Raw genomic sequence first — 18615 nt, 5'->3', positions numbered from 1 at the left:
TGGCCAAGCGGTTCTAGACGCTTCAGTCAGGAACCGTGCTGATGCTAAGGTCGCAGGTTCGAATCCTGCCTCGGGCATGGACGTGTGTGATGTCCCTAGGTTAGTTAGGTTTAGGTAGTTCTTTTTCTTTTTTTACTAGGGGACTGAACAGCGGAGGTCATCAGTCCCCTAGAACTTAGAACTAGTTAAACCTAACTAACCTAAGGACATCACACACATCCATGCCCGAGGCAGGTTTCGAACCTGCCGACCATAGCAGTCGCGCGGTTCCGGACTATAGCGCCTAGAACCGCTCGGCCACCACGGCCGGCTAGTTCTAAGTCTCGGAGACTGATGACCTCAAATGTTAAGTCCCATAGTGCTTAGAGACATTGGATCTATTTTTTGTAGTTACAAATAATATGCTGTGTCCATCCAACCAAGAAATCCTCATTCCAGTTAGACATTTCACTTGATACTGCATTCATTAATAAGCATTTGTGTAGTACTGAGTCAAATGCCTTTCGGAAATCAAGAAACACTATATCTACCTAACTGCCTTGATCCGTGGCTTTCAGAATGCCACGTGAGAAAGACATGAGTTGGGTTCCAAATATTCGATGTTTTCGGAATCGATGCTTGTTGACATGGAGGAGATATGTTCTAAGATTCTACAGAAACGGATGTCAAGGACAATAGACGGTAGTTTTGTGAACCATTTCTGCTGCCCTTCTTGTAGATGGGTGTGACCTGCGCTTTCGTCCAACGACCGGGCGCTGTGTGTCTAATTTTGCATGTTTGTATGTTTTTACATGTTCTTTGCCCTGAAAGTGAATTTAATAAGATTTTTATGTAAATTTGGGCTACCTACAAATAATATATCGTGTCCATGGATGGATAAATAAATAAAATACCTTCTACTTTCGGACTACAAAGATCCTTTGACGAAGAGGACTGAGGACGCTTCCGTATTTCCGAATGCTGCTGAGTACTCACACTCGGATTACTTCACAGCTGAGCGTTATAAAATATTTCTGGTCATTATATTCATTATATAAATTCATTCCGTAACTTAAAACCAGTCGTGACTATTCCTATACTTGTACTGACTGGCGATCACTTTTGCTATCTTTGGAGTAGCGGCACAGCTGTTTTTGGCAACGTACAGAATGTCGCTGGCGACTTGAAAGTGACAAAGGCAGCAAATAGATTGGCGTCTATGAGTCGTTTATTTATTGTTTATTTTCTGTGGGATTAACGTAGTTATAATCATTGTCCAACTGATGTCTTAAGCCGTGAATCAAGACTGTTGGTAAAGTGTGTATGCTACTTAACTTTTTTTTATGGACTGTTCATTACTTTTCCGGCTGTGAAAAGCATGAGTATAGTAACTCAGTGGCAGTAAAAATGTTCGAGTAATTGTCGTCATGAACCGTATTTTGCAGAATTGCCGTTTTGGTGTAAAATGAAAGACATAAAGGCTGGGAAGAAGATAAGGATCGAAGACGTAAGTTTCTCTAATTAAGGTTGTTACATTCATCTTTCAAATACACCAGCCACTTAGTTAACAATTTTATATTACGGATTAAGTTTCCATGACAAAATTTTTTAATTCCTCAGTGTTTTTTGTAAGCTTTAGTAGCATATTGTTTCGGTTTCATCAGTATATCATTGTAGCTGCACATACAAAAACAGAATTGACTGAAGATCAGACATTCATGACTTCTTGTTTGGTTTGTGACACATGTGAACAATCATTGAATTAGCTGATACCACAGATTGAATCAGCTGATACCACAGTTCTGCTTTGGCCCAAGGCAGTCCTGCTTTGGCCCAAGGCGGACAAATTCCACTCGTCGAAATATATGTAGTAGTAGTTATAGTAGTTTTGTTTATCTTTATATCTCTTTTACGAGGATATTAGGCGTGTCACAGTATTACCATTTAAGAATGACAAAAACAAAGTAACTCACATATACAGACGTACATGTATAGAATGACAAAGATCAGTAACGTAGTTGGCTATGGCTTATAGCAGGAAACGTCCTAGCATTTACTTGAAATAATTTAAGAAGACCATCGAACACACAAATCAGGATGGCTGGGTGAAGATTAGAGCCTCCACCCTCCCGGTGTAAGTCCACTCTGTAAAGTGGTGCGACCTTATTCAGTTTAATCCTAGTGTACAATACTGTTTTACAAATAAGTTATTTGATAATGATAAAAGGGTAAAGCAACACTGTTCATTCATTTCTCACGACCAGTCATTGCACACACTATAAACACATTGTTTTGTAACACTACATACACTATCAACTGATAACAGGACCATCTTGCGCACTGCAGCTTCCTATTTGCTGGCTGAAAAACTGTAACGAGTGATGTATTGAGCTCATGAAGAGGATAAAGTGTTAGTATTAAACATTGCATAGCTTCGGTGGTACATTTTTCCAGAAAATGAAAAGAAAGGAACTAATGTAGTTTAGTTTTATGTGGGACAGTAGATGTTACATTATTATTATTATTATTATTATTGGGTTAAATTTTTTCCAGATCCCTATTCTGTGTTGTATAAGCAGTCTGTCAGTGTATAACTTTTCTGGGTTAATGTGTATTTTTAACTGTCTTTTTAAATAAGTTTGAGTAATTTCTTTAATTTTATTTGCTAACTTACAGTTTTATTCCTTGGTAGAGAATTATGTTTTGAGTTTTATGTTTATTCTTTCTTGATAAATGTAAGTTCAGTCTAGATCTTGTTCCATGATCGTGGACATTACTGTTTTAGCAGTAATTACCAATGTTATTTTTTAAGTGTAAAACTGTGTGGTAAATGTATTCACATGGTGCAGTTTAATTCCCCAGTTACAATGATCTCAGCCCTTATTTTTTGGTTATTTATTCTTATGGCCCTCTTCTGCATCTTGAAAACTGTGTTCACATTTTGTGCATTTGATCCCCAGAAAAGAATTCCATAGTTAAGAATTGTGTATACATATGACTAGTATGTAACTAAAACTGGCTGATACTGATGACAGGACTGGAAGGGTGTAACATGCTGATGACATTCTGTTTGCAAGGATCTTCAACTGAGAATCATTAACCATTCCTATAAAGTTTGCATTTGTTGCACTGCCTATAGTGCTGCCCTCTCTATTTTTCCTCAAACTGAAATCAGGGCTTTTTTTTCTTTTTCTTCAGAGCCATTTTACTCTTTATTGACCAATTGTAACCTTCCTGGAGGTTTTGATTTATTTTCTCTGCAACGCATTCACTTGTTTTCTCAGTGACTGTAACCTTCCTGGAGGTTTTGATTTATTTTCTCTGCAACACATTCACTTGTTTTCTCAGTGACTGTGATATTGCTGTCATCCTTCATGACTAACACTAGTGAGAAGGTCATTAATGTACACCATGAACAGTATTCATCCTAAAATGCTATCCTGAGCAGCTGCTGAATTGATAATTTGGCTTTAATAAACATTAGAAAGATCTAAAACTATTCCTGTAACACATTTGTATTTGTGAAGAACATAAAGTACCACTTTAGTGAATTCTACGATGGCTGATACCTTGCTGATGCCACTCTGAAAACCAAATTGTGATGCACTTAAAATGTTGTATTTATTCTAGTAACTCATTAATCTGCCTTTCAAAACTGATTTTGTTGTTTTTAAGAATGGTGACATTAGGAAAAAGGGCCACTAATTTTCTCTGTTTCTTGGGGTCAGCAGAGGTGTCCGATCCCACCCGGCTTTGACCTGTGATGTAAGGGTGTTGTGCTGTGTGACATCATGAGAGCATGGAGTTTAGTTTGAGTTGGTTGTTTTTGTAGACGTCATCTTGTTGTGTTACAGCGCGGAGTTTAGTTTGAGTTTGTTGTGTTTGTAGATGTCGTCTTGGTGCAGTTGGTGGTGTCCTCTTGTGCTGTCTGTATGATCCACATGTTATGAGGTGTATTGGGTTCATTTGAGCGTCGTTGGTCGCAGTTGTGAATTAATTTGTATTGACTGTGATTGAAGAACAGAATCTAGTTTCAGTGAGTTACCTAATTTATTATGATTGCGGTATCTATTGATGTTATTGGTTTGCTGTTCGTTGTCCGGTAAGGTCTTTAATTTATTTCTGGCTTCTTTTATTAGGTATGGATATGACAGTGAAATTTAACAGTTCGTGGTTGTGTGCTGAGATGGGGGAGGACATGATGTCCCTCATAAAATTTTGGCAGATGTTTGGACTGCTGGTCGAAATAGTCAAGTGCAGTGTCTGTATAGAAAATATGCGGTTGGCCAGAGTTCCGGTGCCTCGGACCAGGGATTGTTACATGTGGCGGTGCCGAAGTGATAACCTTCGGTGCTCCATTAGATGCAGTACCTGCTTCAAGAAGTCTAGGTTGGCCGTGAGAGAGATTGTTTAGATGACTTATTTTTGTTATAGATCCTCCAAAAGTTTTTGTATGCGTGGAACTGGTGTGAGTGAGAGGACAGTTTTAGATTCGTTTTATTTTTGTAGGGAAGTTTGTTCAGAATATGTTAAGTATAGGGGTAAGTTGGGTGGGTCGGGTGTGGTGGTCGAGATAGATGAGTCGCAATTTGGGAAGAGGAAATATGGGAGCTGTAAATCTCCAGCTGGTTTATAGGTGTGGGGGGCCATTATTTCGTGGGGGTGGGTATGCAGATTGTGTTTTCAGGGTTTTGGAGGGGAGTGCGAAGAGGGAATTAGTGGGGTTGATTTAAGAGTATATAGAGGAGGGGAGTACAATAGTGTCAGAAGCTTTTTCATCTTATAGAGGATCAATCAAGAATTAAGAGACTGGGGCGTGTACTAATACAATAGAGGGGTTTTGCGGGGTGGTCAAATTAATCACAGGGAGGGGGAAGAGGCACTCTTCTGACCTGCAATCTCATCTAGATGAGATGTGATTATGTTGTGGAGGGTCTTTTTTTGGTTGTAGTATGTACTTGAGTTTCTGTATTTTCTGATTTTTATTTGGAGGAAAGGGGGGGGGGAGGAGGAAGGTGAGTGTTGGGAGGGGCAGTTGGGGTTGGTAGGTGGTGGGTGGGTTGGGAGTTTTTTTTGTGTGGGGGAGGGGGGGCACTGTGTTTGGGGCTGTGGTGGCTGACATGTGTAGTGCCAGAATTTATGCGCGGTAAGTAGTCGTTTTTTTGGGTCTGTTGTTCGCGAGTTGTGATGTTTTGTGGGGTTTTTCATGTGTTTTTGGTATCATGTTATTTATCGCTGGTGTAGGTGTTATGTTTTGGTATTGTCACTTCTGGTTGATTTATGTAACTTAAGGGAAGTATCCGATTCCATTGTTTTAGTTGTAGGTGCATTTTGGTATCATGAGCTGTTGTTGACCTATTTAGGTCAAGGAAAGTGTCCGATTCCAATGTATGTTGTCATAGGTGTGTTTTGGTATTGTCACTTGTAATTGACCTGTATAGGCCAAAAAGTGTCCTATTCCAATGTGTCGACATAGCTCTGTGTGTTTTGGTATCGTCAGAAATTGGGGATGTTGAGAATGGTTGTTTTTGCCATATTGGTGACACTTGGGTCAAAGCAGACGGGTGGAATCGGACACTTCTGTAATCCCATTACCTTTCTTTAGCAGCGGTACCACTCTCGCATGTTTTAAAATTTAAATACTGTACTGTGGAAAATACTCAGATGTGAAGGAATCTTTCATTATGCTTTTTAAGGGAGCTTGTATGCTCTTTATCCATTATTCCAGCACACACATTAATACTTCATGTAAGCCTGCTGACTTTCCATTTTTTTAGTTTTTGTACAGTTTTACTGATTTCATGCGTTGTTATTGGTAGCAAAAACATTATTTACAGGTCTCATAATTGTTTTTGTGAGTTTTGCTGTAACATCTCTGTAATACTTGAAGAATTTTCATACATGTAGTTTACCAGGTAGTGTGGATCATTTATTACTTTGTCCCCTTCTGCTATCAGTATGTTGTTATGCCTTTGTTTGTATCTCCATCTTCCTTTCTTATGACATCTTGGACTGCTTTGCCTTTATTCTCTGCATTGTATATTATTTTGTCATTTACTTTTTTGCAGCAATCAGCACATTCCTATAAATATTTTTGTACCTGCAACAGAAAGTAAAGGCTGCGGCTCTTCATGACTCTATCATGGAACTGAGGCACAACTACATATACACTCCACAAACCACTGTGAGGTGCATGGCAGAGGGTTTGTCCCACTGTGTCAGTTATTAGGGTTTCTTCCTGTTCTGTTCACATATGGAGTCCATGAAGAGTGATTGTTTGAATGTCTCTGTGCTTGCATTAATTATTCTAATCTTATCTTCACAATCCCTATTGAGCAATGTGTAGAGGGTTATAGCATATTCCTAGAGTAATCATTTAAAGCGGGTTCTTGAAACTTCGTTAACAGACTTTCTCGGAATAGTTTACATCTATCTTCAAGAGAGTTCCAGTTCAGTCTCTGCAATATCTCTCTGACAAGATGCCCTTCTCTTTATGAGTTGAATATCCCCTGTTACTCCTATCTGGTATGGGTCCCACGCATGTGAACAGTGTACTAGAACTGGTCGAGAGTGAGATTTGTAAGTAATCTCCTTTGTAGATTAATTACACTTCCCCAGTATTCTACCAAAAACCAAAGCCTACCACCTGCCTTACCCATGACTGAACCTGTGTGATCATTCCATTTCATATCCCTACAAATTATTATACCCAGGTATTTGTAAGAGTTGGCCAATTGTAACAGTGAGCCATTGATACTGTAGTCGTAGGATACTACATTTTTCCGTTGTGTGAAGTGCACAATTTTACATTTCTGAACATTTAGAACAAGTTGCCAGCCTCTGCACCACTCTGAAATCTTATCAAGATCTGACTGAATGTTTGTGCAGCTTCTTTTGGGTAGTATTTCATTATACATAATGGCACCATCTGCAAAAAGCCCAAGTTTACTATTAACATTGTTTGCAAGGTCATTATTATACATCATGAACAGCAAGTGTCCCAACACACTTCCCAGGAGCACACCTGAAGTTACTTCTACATCTGACAATGACTCTCCATCCAAGATATCATGCTGAGTCCTCCCTATGGAAAAGTCCTCAGATCTATTCACAAATGTTACCAGATACCCCATAAAATTGTACTTTTGATAATAAGTGTATGTGTGGTACTGAATTACATGATTTTGGGAGAATGAGGAGCACTGCATCTACTGATTACCTTGATCCATGGCTTTCAAATGTCAAGTTAGGAAAGCGTGAGTTGAATTTCACGCAATTATGTTCTTGAAATCTGTGCTGGTTGGCATTGAGTAGATCATTCTGTTCACGATACCTCATTGTGTTTGAGCTCAGAATATGTCCTAAGATTCTACAACAGATCAATGTCAACGATATTGGATGATAGTTTTGTGAGCGACCTGTGCTTTTTTTGAAGAACTGGGCGCAGTTTTTGTTTGAGGGATGTACGATAGATTATAGTTAGAAGAGGGACTAACTCCTAGTTCATTCCACCTTTTCTTTCACATTGTTGTCTGATGCTAAGGTGCTTAGCCAGCACTATAGCCAGCCCATGTGGTGGGGTCGTTATTTACCCTTTTAGCTGAGCCCCCTGAACACACAGGGATCACACTTCTGATACCTGAGCTGTGACCTCCTCATGTAACCCTAGGAGTGGTTGCTTGTCATCCTGGGCGGAACTCCCGGCAATGGCCACTGTGTCAGATGACCCTTGCTGTGGCTGGGTGGCACCCATGAGGAGAGCCCCAGATTGGAGTGGGTGGTATCAGGGCGGACACTATACAAATGAAATGCATATGGGTCCAGAACTGTGGCCATTCTTCTGCGGTCATCTCTGTGAGTGGAACTGATACTTTTAGTGCTGCTTCTCCTGCCCCTTCGGCCTTCCCTTCCATGGCTACCCCCTTGGGAGGAGGGTCAGGCCCGTTGGCTAGGGGCGAAACCTTTCCCCTGTCATCTGGTTTGCACAAGGACTGATGGGGATACTTTCACCAATACCAAACCTTTATTCTTTGTGGAACACATTGAAGACAAGTTTGGCGAAGTGGACTCTCTGAGCAAGATGCGGTAGAGTTCATTGTTGATCAAAACTGCTTCAGCTGCCAAGTCTGCGGCCCTTCGTGCCTGTAACCATCTTGGCACAATTGCTGTGTCCATTACCCCCCACCAGTCTCTAAATATAGTTCAAGGTGTGATTTTTCACAGGGACCTCATCCTTCAAACTGATGAGGAACTTCGGGACAATCTCGGGCGGCGGGGTGTTCACTTTGTTAGGCGTGTTCAGAAGGGTCCGAAGGACAATCGCATTGATACTGGTGCCTTTATCCTGACCTTTGAAGGGGACACCCTACCTGAGAAAGTAAAGATTATGGTTTATTGATGTGATGTGAAGCCGTACATCCCACCTCCTATGAGGTGTTTTAATGCTTGCATTTTGGACACGTCTTCCCGCTGTTTGCAGGCCCCTCTCTGTGGTGACTGTGGATGTCCACTCCATGAGGGGAGTTCCTGTGCTCCCCCTCCTGTTTTTGTTAATTGTCGTGGCAATCATTCTCCACGTTCACTATATTGCCCAGCATATAAGAAGGAAAAGAAGATACAGGAGTATAAGTCTTGATCATTTAACCTACACTGAGGCTCGTAAGAAGTATACACGTCTTCACCCTGTGTCCATGACATCTAGTTATGCTTTAGTTATATCTTCACCCCATCTTCCCTCTTCCTTACCCCAGTCCTGGACCTCTCTCCTCTCCCCCTCCCCTGCGGCTCCCACACCTTTTCCTCCAGGCGCTGCTCCCCCTCCCCAGCTGGAGAAGTGTCCCACTTCTTCGGCATCTGCCGGTTAAGGGCGTCCCTCCCGGGATACCCCTTCCCAGCACCTTCCAGGCCAAAGGTCTGCTGCCACACGACAACCGTGAGAACCACAGTCTGTCGCCCCCAGGTCGCCCGATCTCTTTCTGTTCCCGATCTTGCTGCAGCTGGCTCCTTTATGCCACACAGCCCTCCTCTATCTCAAACAGAAAAGAAGAAGAAACATAACGGCACAAGGAGCCTCTGGTGTCACCAGAGGTCCCATCCTCGGCTTCACAACCAGATTCTGACCTGCTGTTCATGGACGTTGCCCCCTCCTTGTCGGTGACGGATGGTGACCCGGCAGCAAGACTGGCTTGAACCTGTTCAACCCCCATTTGCATCATCTTTCTGTGGTTATCCAATGGAATTGTAATGGATATTACCGTCACCTTCTGCAGTTGAAATCCCTTATTTCGTCTTACTCTGCAGCTTGTGTGGTTCTACGGAAATCTCATTTTACTGATGATCAACAACCGCCCCTCTGTGGGATCCGTGTTTTCTGTCGAAATCGGGTCGGCCCCCTGCGGGCTTCTGCTGGTGTTTGTACATTGGTCCATACAGACGTTGCTAGCACATGGATTCTTCTTCAAACTACATTGGAAGCGGTTGCTGTTAGGGTCCGCCTGGATGCTGAGGTCATGGTTTGCAATCTTTATCTCCCACCTGACAGGACTCTTACACCTGCTGCCTTAACTGCCCTTCTTCAGCAACTTCCTCCTCCCTTCCTCCTTCTCGGGGATTTTAATGCTCATCATCCCTTGTGGGGCAGTGCATTTCCATCTAGACGAGGTCTTCTCATAGAACAGTTTATTGCAGACCACGACTTGTGCCTTCTTAATGATGGCTCCCCTACCCATCTCAGTGCCGGTCATGGTACCTTTTCTGCCATTGATCTTTCTCTTTCTTCTCTCTCCCTCCTCCCTTCATTACACTGGTCGCCACATGACGACCTTTGTGATAGTGACCATTTCCCGTTGATTCTCTAGCTCCCTTCCCGCTCCCCGATGGACAGATTACCTTGTTTGTCTTTCCAATGCGCCGATTGACCTCTATACACTGCACAGGTCGTGTTTTCTCCCTCTTTGTCGGGTTGTATTGATGACGTCCTACGTGACGTGTCTGACACACGATTGTTCGCGCTGCTAGCCTTGCTGTACCACACTCATCTGGACCATTTCGCCGCCGGCATGTCCCGTGGTGGAGTACGGCCATTGCCATTGCCATCCGTGATCGCTGTTGAGCTTTGCAACACCTTAAGAGGCACCCATCCATTGCCAACCTTATTATCTTTAAATGCCTTCATGCTAAAGCCCATTATTTAGTCAAACAGAGCAAATGGATATGTTGGGAATGCTTTGTTTCTTCCCTCGGTTCTACTGTCCCTATGTCACGGGTATGGGCTACACTTCGCTCTCTCCAAGGTTGCCATCAGCAGTCCACCCTCCCAGGCCTTCACCTCCCAGATGGCCTTTGTACGGACCCATTGATCCTTGCGGAACATCTTGCGACCCATTTTGCAACGGCATCAGCATCAGTCTTCTATCCAGCTGCTTTCCTTCATCGGAAACAGCGGGCCGAAGCTTCTGCCTTATGTTTTACCCCTTGTCAGTCAGAATCTTACAACGAACCTTTTACTGAATGGGAATTTCTTTCTGCGCTTTCTTCTTCTCATGATACGGTCCCTGGCCCAGACTCCATTCATAACCCACTGCTTCAACATCTCAGTGCTCCACAACGGCAACATCTTCTCTGGGTGTTTAACCGTATTTGGCTCCAGGGTGACTTCCCTTCTCAGTGGAGGGATAGCATCGTGGTTCCTGCCCTTAAGCCTGGTAAGAACCCCCTATTTGTTGAAAGCTATTGGCCAATTAGTCTGACAAATGTTGTTTGCAAGTTACTAGAACAGATGGTAGCCGAATCTCTGGATCTATTGTCCCCTTACCAGTGTGGCTTCTGAGAGGGACAGTCTTCGATCGATCATTTACTTTGCTTGGAATCCGCAGTTCGGCAGGTTTTTTTCCCAGTGCTGCCATTTGGTTGCAGTATTTTTCGACCTTCGCATGGCCTATGACATGGCTTGGCGCCATCACATCTTGCTTACACTTCATCAGTGGGGTCTTCGGGGCCCACTCCTGGTTTTTATCTGCCATTTCCTGTTCCATTGATCGTTCAGGGTTCGGGTTGGTACTGTTTTTAGTTCTCCACGGACCCAGGAGACTGGCATTCCACAGGGTTCTGTACTGAGTGTACTTCTTTTCCTCATTGCTATCAATGGACTTGTGGCCTCTGTCAGTCCTTTGGTCGCCCTTGCTCTGTATGTGGATGATTTCTGCATTTGGGTTAGTTCCTCTTCGATGGCCTCTGCAGAGCGGCAACTCCAGGGAGCTATACGGCGTGCCTCTGCATGGATCCTCTCACACGGGTTTCAATTCTCTCCTTTAAAATTGCCGGTGGTCCACTTCTGTCACCGTACTACGATCCACCCCGATCTGGAGCTCTATCTCGATGCACAACGTTTGCCTGTGGTCCCACAGTTTTGTTTCCTGGGTCTTCTTTTCTACAACAAGCTCACTTGGCTGTCCCATTTCAGACTTCTGAAGGTAGGATGTTTCTGTAAACTTAATGTTCTTCTCTTCCTTGCCCACACCTCTTGTGGTGTGGACCGCTCCATCCTTCTCCGCCTTTATCATGCTTTAGTTCTGTCTCGCTTGGACTATGGTTGGCAAGTTTATGGTTCGGCTGCTCCTTCCGCACTGCACATGCTGGATCCAGTCCACCATCGTGATATCTGTTTGGCCACCGGTGCCTTCCCTACTAGCCCTGTTGATAGTCTCCTGGTTGAAGCTGGGATTCCCCCTCCCCCCCCCCCCCCGCTCCCTTTTCTGTTCGGCGGTCCCAGCTTCTGGTGTCTTACGCAGTCGCTGTCCGTTCCTCTCTCACTCATCCTTCCTAATCTATCCTGTTTCCAGACCATGGACGTCGCCCTTGGGTGGGTTTACCAGTTGGGCTCCACCTTGCATCTCTTCGCCATGATTTTCAGCTTCCTTCTTTGTCCTGTCTTCCACGCTCAACCCCCCCCCCCCCCCTGCCCCAGTGCATGGTCAACTATTCCTGTAAATTTAGTTCTTCTACATGCTGCTGCCTTGTGCTGAAAGTTTCAAGTTCCTCATTGAGGTATGGCACTGATTTTTTTCTCACATTTGTTTTTGCAAGACATTGGTACTGATATGGCTACTTTTGTGAATGTCTTTTCAAAGTTCAGTTTAAATAATGTTGAGAATTTAGAGAATTTCAAATTTACGTTGGTTTCTATGTACATTTCATCTCAACTCTGGTTTGGCAGTTGTTTCTAAAAGTCTTATATTTTGATTTTTTATAAATGTCTCTTGCTAGCTTGTGCAGTTCCGGGAACTTTTTCATACATGATGATATTATTATTATTTTGCAGAAATGTGTGCAAAATGTACGCTCAATAAATACAGTTACTGTTATGACAAAATACTCATTTTCTTCTCCAGTTTGTAGCCAAACTGGCACCTTTCTTTCTTTCATTTTACCATGTTCCATAGATACCATTAAGAAAAAGAAACTTCAGGGATGTGAAATGAGTCAAGGAATACATTAACAACAGACAAACAAATCATAGAAACTTAGTCTGTGTACTATATACAGTACATCATTACACTGCTTAATCCTATTCGAGCCTATGCCAGCTAAATTTAAAGTAGCCAGCTATTTGGAAGAAAGAAGATGTTGATCTTCTATTGGTGGTTTAATGTTCACTTGATGATACTAATATTTTTCAAAGAAAATATTTGCCATAGATTACTACTTGTCATGCATCTTTACAATGGACACTGCTGTTTGCCATGTAAGTAACAGAACTTAACAAACCCTTTAAACTGGATACACAGGTGATTTGTGGAAAGAGTGGCTCATGAAGAATATTTTTAATTTTCTTTCGAATTTTTTGAGATTTACAATGTCTTGCTTTATGTTAGATGGTAGCTTGTTGACTTTCTTTGTGCCAGAGTGTATAACTCCACATTATGAATCCTAGAGAAGGAAGCCAAGCCAGCATGAAAATTAGTTTTAAGACTGAAATTGTGTTTGTGAATGTCACAGTTTGCTAGCACTAATTTTTACTATCGGTTAAAAAAAAAAAAGAAAAAACGCTATAAAGACCTTTTAATGTACTGGAAAGTGAGTGTAAGAATTCAGATCACCTGAAAAGGCTTCTGTAAGATATGTGATCATCTGTTTATTGACCAGCAACAATATTGCATATAAAGTATCACATTGGTGCTTAAGCTCACAGTATTTCTCCATAAGTTTAATAAAAACAACAGATATGCATAACAGGAGACGTGAGTCATCAATAATACACTCCTGGAAATTGAAATAAGAACACCGTGAATTCATTGTCCCAGGAAGGGGAAACTATTGACACATTCCTGGGGTCAGATACATCACATGATCACACTGACAGAACCACAGGCACATAGACACAGGCAACAGAGCATGCACAATGTCAGCACTAGTACAGTGTATATCCACCTTTCGCAGCAATGCAGGCTGCTATTCTCCCATGGAGACGATCGTAGAGATGCTGGATGTAGTCCTGTGGAACGGCTTGCCATGCCATTTCCACCTGGCGCCTCAGTTGGACCAGCGTTCGTGCTGGACGTGCAGACCGCGTGAGACGACGCTTCATCCAGTCCCAAACATGCTCAATGGGGGACAGATCCGGAGATCTTGGTGGCCAGGGTAGTTGACTTACACCTTCTAGAGCACGTTGGGTGGCACGGGATACATGCGGACGTGCATTGTCCTGTTGGAACAGCAAGTTCCCTTGCCAGTCTAGGAATGGTAGAACGATGGGTTCGATGACAGTTTGGATGTACCGTGCACTATTCAGTGTCCCCTCGACGATCACCAGTGGTGTACGGCCAGTGTAGGAGATCGCTCCCCACACCATGAAGCCGGATGTTGGCCCTGTGTGCCTCGGTCGTATGCAGTCCTGATTGTGGCGCTCACCTGCACGGCGCCAAACACGCATACGACCATCATTGGCACCAAGGCAGAAGCGACTCTCATCGCTGAAGACGACACATCTCTATTCGTCCCTCCATTCACGTCTGTCGCGACACCACTGGAGGCGGGCTGCACGATGTTGGGGCGTGAGCGGAAGACGGCCTATCGGTGTGCGGGACCGTAGCCCAGCTTCATGGAGACGGTTGCGAATGGTCCTCGCGAATACCCCAGGAGCAACAGTGTCCCTAATTTGCTGGGAAGTGGCGGTGCGGTCCCCTACGGCACTGCGTAGGATCCTACGGTCTTGGCGTGCATCCGTGCGTCGCTGCGGTCCGGTCCCAGGTCGACGGGCACGTGCACCTTCCGCCGACCACTGGCGACAACATCGATGTACTGTGGAGACCTCATGCCCCACGTGTTGAGCAATTCGGCGGTACGTCCACCCGGCCTCCCGCATGCCCACTATACGCCCTCGCTCAAAGTCCGTCAACTGCACATACGGTTCACGTCCACGCTGTCGCGGCATGTTACCAGTGTTAAAGACTGTGATGGAGCTCAGTATGCCACGGCAAACTGGCTGACACTGACGGCGGCGGTGCACAAATGCTGCGCAGCTAGCGCCATTCGACGGCCAACACCGCGGTTCCTGGTGTGTCCGCTGTGCCGTGCGTGTGATCATTGCTTGTACAGCCCTCTCGCAGTGTCCGGAGCAAGTATGGTGGGTCTGACACACCGGTGTCAATGTGTTCTTTTTTCCATTTCCAGGAGTGTATATTCTCCTCCACCATTTGCAGCAGCCTGCCGTTGCTGGGGTAACTTCTTGGTTCCACAACTGTAGAAATCGTGTGGTTTTGAGGCAAAGAACTTGTCAAGCCATGTGTGTTTTCATCCACAAAGAAAGTTTCTTGAAGGTTGTTCAATAGAGAGTGGAAAAGGTGAAAATCTGAGGGTGCGAGATCAGCTGAATAAGGTGGTGTGGAATGACTTCCTACCCCAACTCTTGCATAGCGTGGTTTTTTTTTCTAGCAGAATGCAGACAGGCATTACCGGTATAGTGGAGTAAGATCACTTCATACAGTCGTACTGGTTGTGGTTCTAGGATTGTGTCTGCAAGAAATCTCAGTTGTTGACAGTAAATGTCAGCAGCGGTGGTCACACCTCAGCCAAGCAATTCGTAGTATACCACACTTTTGCTGTTTCACCGGATATCAAACATTATCTTTTGTGGAAGCTCACAGGTCTTTGTATGGGGAATTGCTGCTTCGTTTAGGTTCAACCATTCCTCTATCTTCCTTATGTTAGCATAAAAACGCCATTTCTTGTCACCAGGAATGATACACAGTAGGAATGGTCAGTGTTGCTCGTGAGCCTTGATGACGAGCAAGCAGAGATGCACACCTGCCACCTACTGTTTTCTGTGATTTTGGCTTAGAGCATGCAGCACCCTTACAACGAATTTTTTAATCTTCCCCATTGCAAGCAAATTTCACAGGTGGAGTGACCACAGTTCATCACATTTGCCAGTTCTCTAGTTCACTAATGCAGATCATTGTGGATTTAGCATTTAAACTGTTTTCATAGGTCTTTTTGAATGTCATTAATGTCAAAAAGATTCTCCTCAAAACGAGAACTATTTTTTGCCGTGCTCAATCTAATGGATTTATCCTCATACACAAGCTAAATTCCTCTGGTTGCCTCCATTGCTGTCACTCCTCTATTGAACTCAAACAGAAGGATGTGTCAGAAATGTCTGATTTCTCCACTTAACACTCCATTCACTGTATCCAAATGACTAAATGACAATATGTGAACTGAAATAGCAACAGTGAACTACAAATAAAAAATGACAGTTGATAAACAAACCCATAGCAACCTTAATACCAATATGCAAAACTAAAATGCTACAAACTTATGGACCAGCCTAATACTTAATTTGTTTTAGGTTCACTGCCCCACAATAATTCTGTAAGAGAATGTGGAGACAGGGATGAAAATAAGCACACACACATGTCTTTAAGAAAATGTAATGAGATATACTTTTAATAGCAAATTGTGTTGATCTTAACATCTTGATAAGTTTATCTATGTATTGACTCTATTTTAACTTATTATCCAGCTGCACACAAGGAATTGTGCACTGTGTATAATCCAGCTTTCAATTACATGCAGCAGCTAATTTTATTTTGGTTTACTTACAAGGAAAATAGATGATACATTTATATTTTGCAGGTGAAGGCCTTATTAAGTAGAGCTGTTCACATTAAGGACAAAAATCATGTCGAGGAGATGGTCAACAGGATTATCAGTGATGGGAAGGATAAATTGCAGGTATGTATGTGCAGCTTATAACTGCCTATTTAATATGTATGTGTTTGTTGTGTGTTGTTTTTGTCAGCTATGTCAGTTTTGCACAAATCTCTTCCAGGACACAGATCCTTTAACAGATATGTTTTAATCATTAATTTCCCCCCTTTTTAAGATGTCTACCCTATTTTTGTACATCCATGTGATCCTTTCACTTTATGTCATCTGTATTTTTCAATACATTTCTGATAGATACCAGTCTGTTGTTCTATTTTGATATAAAGATATAGTGGGTTTGTCTGGGAACTATTAGTGTTAAATATTTATAATCCGTATGAACCCATTAAACAGTCAAATGTATGAACTACTAGTAATTTACAGTAGGTGGTGTCTTTAGTGTTAAGGAATAAGCACTTTAAAACATCCCCTACTATGGCAATCCTGTCTGGTTGGTTTTTGGGTGCTAACATTATAGTGTTAGAGATAGAGCAAGAGGTATATCAATCTGTTATTGTTGGGATCTGCAGTCTGAAGATTGGTGTATTGCATCTCTCCACCCTATTATATCCTGTGCAAACTTCTTTCTCTCCAAATAATTACTGCAACCTACATTCTTCTGAATCTATGTAGGCTACTGTATTAATCTATTGGTCTTCCTCCCCCTCTCACTCTCCTCCAGTACAAAATTGGTGATCCCGTGAGGCCTCAGAATGTGTCCTATACCTTCTTTTAGTTAAGTTGTGCAACAAATTTCTTGTCTCCCCAGTTCTATTCAGTACCTCCTCATTCCTTACGTGATCTATCCATCTAATCTTCAGCATTCATCTGTAGCACCACATTTCAAAAGCATCTGTTTTCTTCTTGTCTAAACTGTTAATTGTCCATGTTTTACTTCCATATGTGGCTGCGCTCCACACAAATACTTCGAAAAAAGACTTCCTAACACTTAAATCAGTATTTAATGTTAGCAAATTTATCTTCTCCAGAAACGCTTTCCTTGCCATTTCCAGTTTACATTTTCTATCCTATGTCGACCATCATCAATTATTTTGCTGTCCAAATAGCAAAACCTATCCACTACTTTGAATGTCACCTTTTCTAGTCTAATTCCTTCAGCATCACCTGATGTAATTCAACTACATTCCATTAGTCTTGTCTTGCTTTTGTTCATGTTCATTTCATAACCTCCTTCAAATACATTTCCATTCTGTTCAGTTGCTCTTCCAAGTCTTTTTCTGTCTGTGACAGAATGACAGTGTCATCAGCAAACTTCAAGATTTTTAATTCTTCTCCCTGAACTTTAATTCCTACTCCAAATTTTTCTTTGGTATCCTTTACTGCTTGCTCCATGTACAAATTGAATAACATTGGGAATAGGCTGCGACCCTCTCCCACTCTCTTCTCAACAACTCCTTCACAGACTCTTATAACTGCCTTCCGGTTTCTATACAAATTGTAAATAGCCTTTCATTCCATGTATTTTACCCCTGCTACATTCCGAATTTCACAGAGAGTTTCCTAGTCAATAATGTCAAAAACTTTCTATAAATCCACAAATGCTATAAATGTAGGTTTGTCTCACATGTTCCTACATTTCTCCAAAATCAAAACAGGTCTTCCCTCGAGGTCAGCTTCTACCAGTTTTTCCATTCTTCTGTAAAGAATTTGTGTCAGGATTTTGCAACCACGACTTATTAAAATGATAGTTTGGTAATTTTCACACCTGTCAGCAGCTGCTTTCTTTGGTATTGGAATTAATAATATTCTTCTTGAAGTCCGAGGGTATGTTGCCTGTCTCATACATTTTGCACACCAAATGGAAGAGTTTTGTCAGGGCTGGCTCTCCCAAGGCTATCAATAGTTTGATGGAAAGTCATCTTCTCCAGGGGGCTTGCTTCAACTTACGTCTTTCAGTGCCCTGTCGAATTTTCTCACAGTATTATATCTCCCATCTCATTTTTATCTCCGTCCTCTTCCATTTCTGTAATATTACCTTCCATGTATAGACCTCTATATACTCCGTCCACATTTCAACTTCCCCTTCTTTGCTTAGGACTGGTTTTCCATATGAGCTGTTGATATTCTAGAGCTGCTTCCCTTTCCTCTTTAAATATTCCTATTGGCAGTATCTGTTTTTCCCCTGGTGAAATATGCTTCTAAGTCCTAGCATTTGTCCTTTATTCATTCCTGCTTAGCCATTTTGCACTTCGTGTTAGCCTAATTTGTATTCCCTTTTACCTGCTTCATTTGCTGCATTTTTATATTTTCTCCTTTCACCAATTAAATTCAGTATCTCCCGTCTTATCGAAGGATTTATACTAAGCTTTGTCTTTCTACCTGTTTGATCATCTGCCGCCTTCACTGTTTCATCTCTTAAATCTACCCAATCATCTTTTACTGTATTCCTTCCCCTTGTTCTATTTGCTT

The 18615-nt window shown here is 42.5% G+C and overlaps 1 protein-coding gene across 2 annotated transcripts in view; it reads left to right on the top strand.

Annotated features, from left to right (window-relative positions):
- Positions 1–1109: 1109 nt before the first annotated feature.
- The window catches only part of LOC126174754 (7-methylguanosine phosphate-specific 5'-nucleotidase), a 73582-nt gene continuing 56076 nt past the window's right edge, over positions 1110–18615 (top strand). Inside the window, exons 1-3 of one of the 2 annotated variants that reach the window (XM_049921081.1) lie at positions 1110–1291; positions 1425–1486; positions 16114–16212. In XM_049921081.1, coding sequence (XP_049777038.1) covers positions 1445–1486; positions 16114–16212 — 141 coding nt within the window. In that variant the 5' untranslated portion in view covers positions 1110–1291; positions 1425–1444. Of the gene's footprint in view, positions 1297–1424; positions 1487–16113; positions 16213–18615 lie in introns of both variants that reach the window. The other variant, XM_049921080.1, reaches the window with a different exon arrangement.

Source organism: Schistocerca cancellata, chromosome 3, assembly GCF_023864275.1.
Source record: "Schistocerca cancellata isolate TAMUIC-IGC-003103 chromosome 3, iqSchCanc2.1, whole genome shotgun sequence".
Taxonomy (NCBI): domain Eukaryota; kingdom Metazoa; phylum Arthropoda; class Insecta; order Orthoptera; family Acrididae; genus Schistocerca; species Schistocerca cancellata.
Note: the sequence above shows the minus strand (reverse complement) of the source record. Positions and strands in the feature narration are given on the sequence as shown.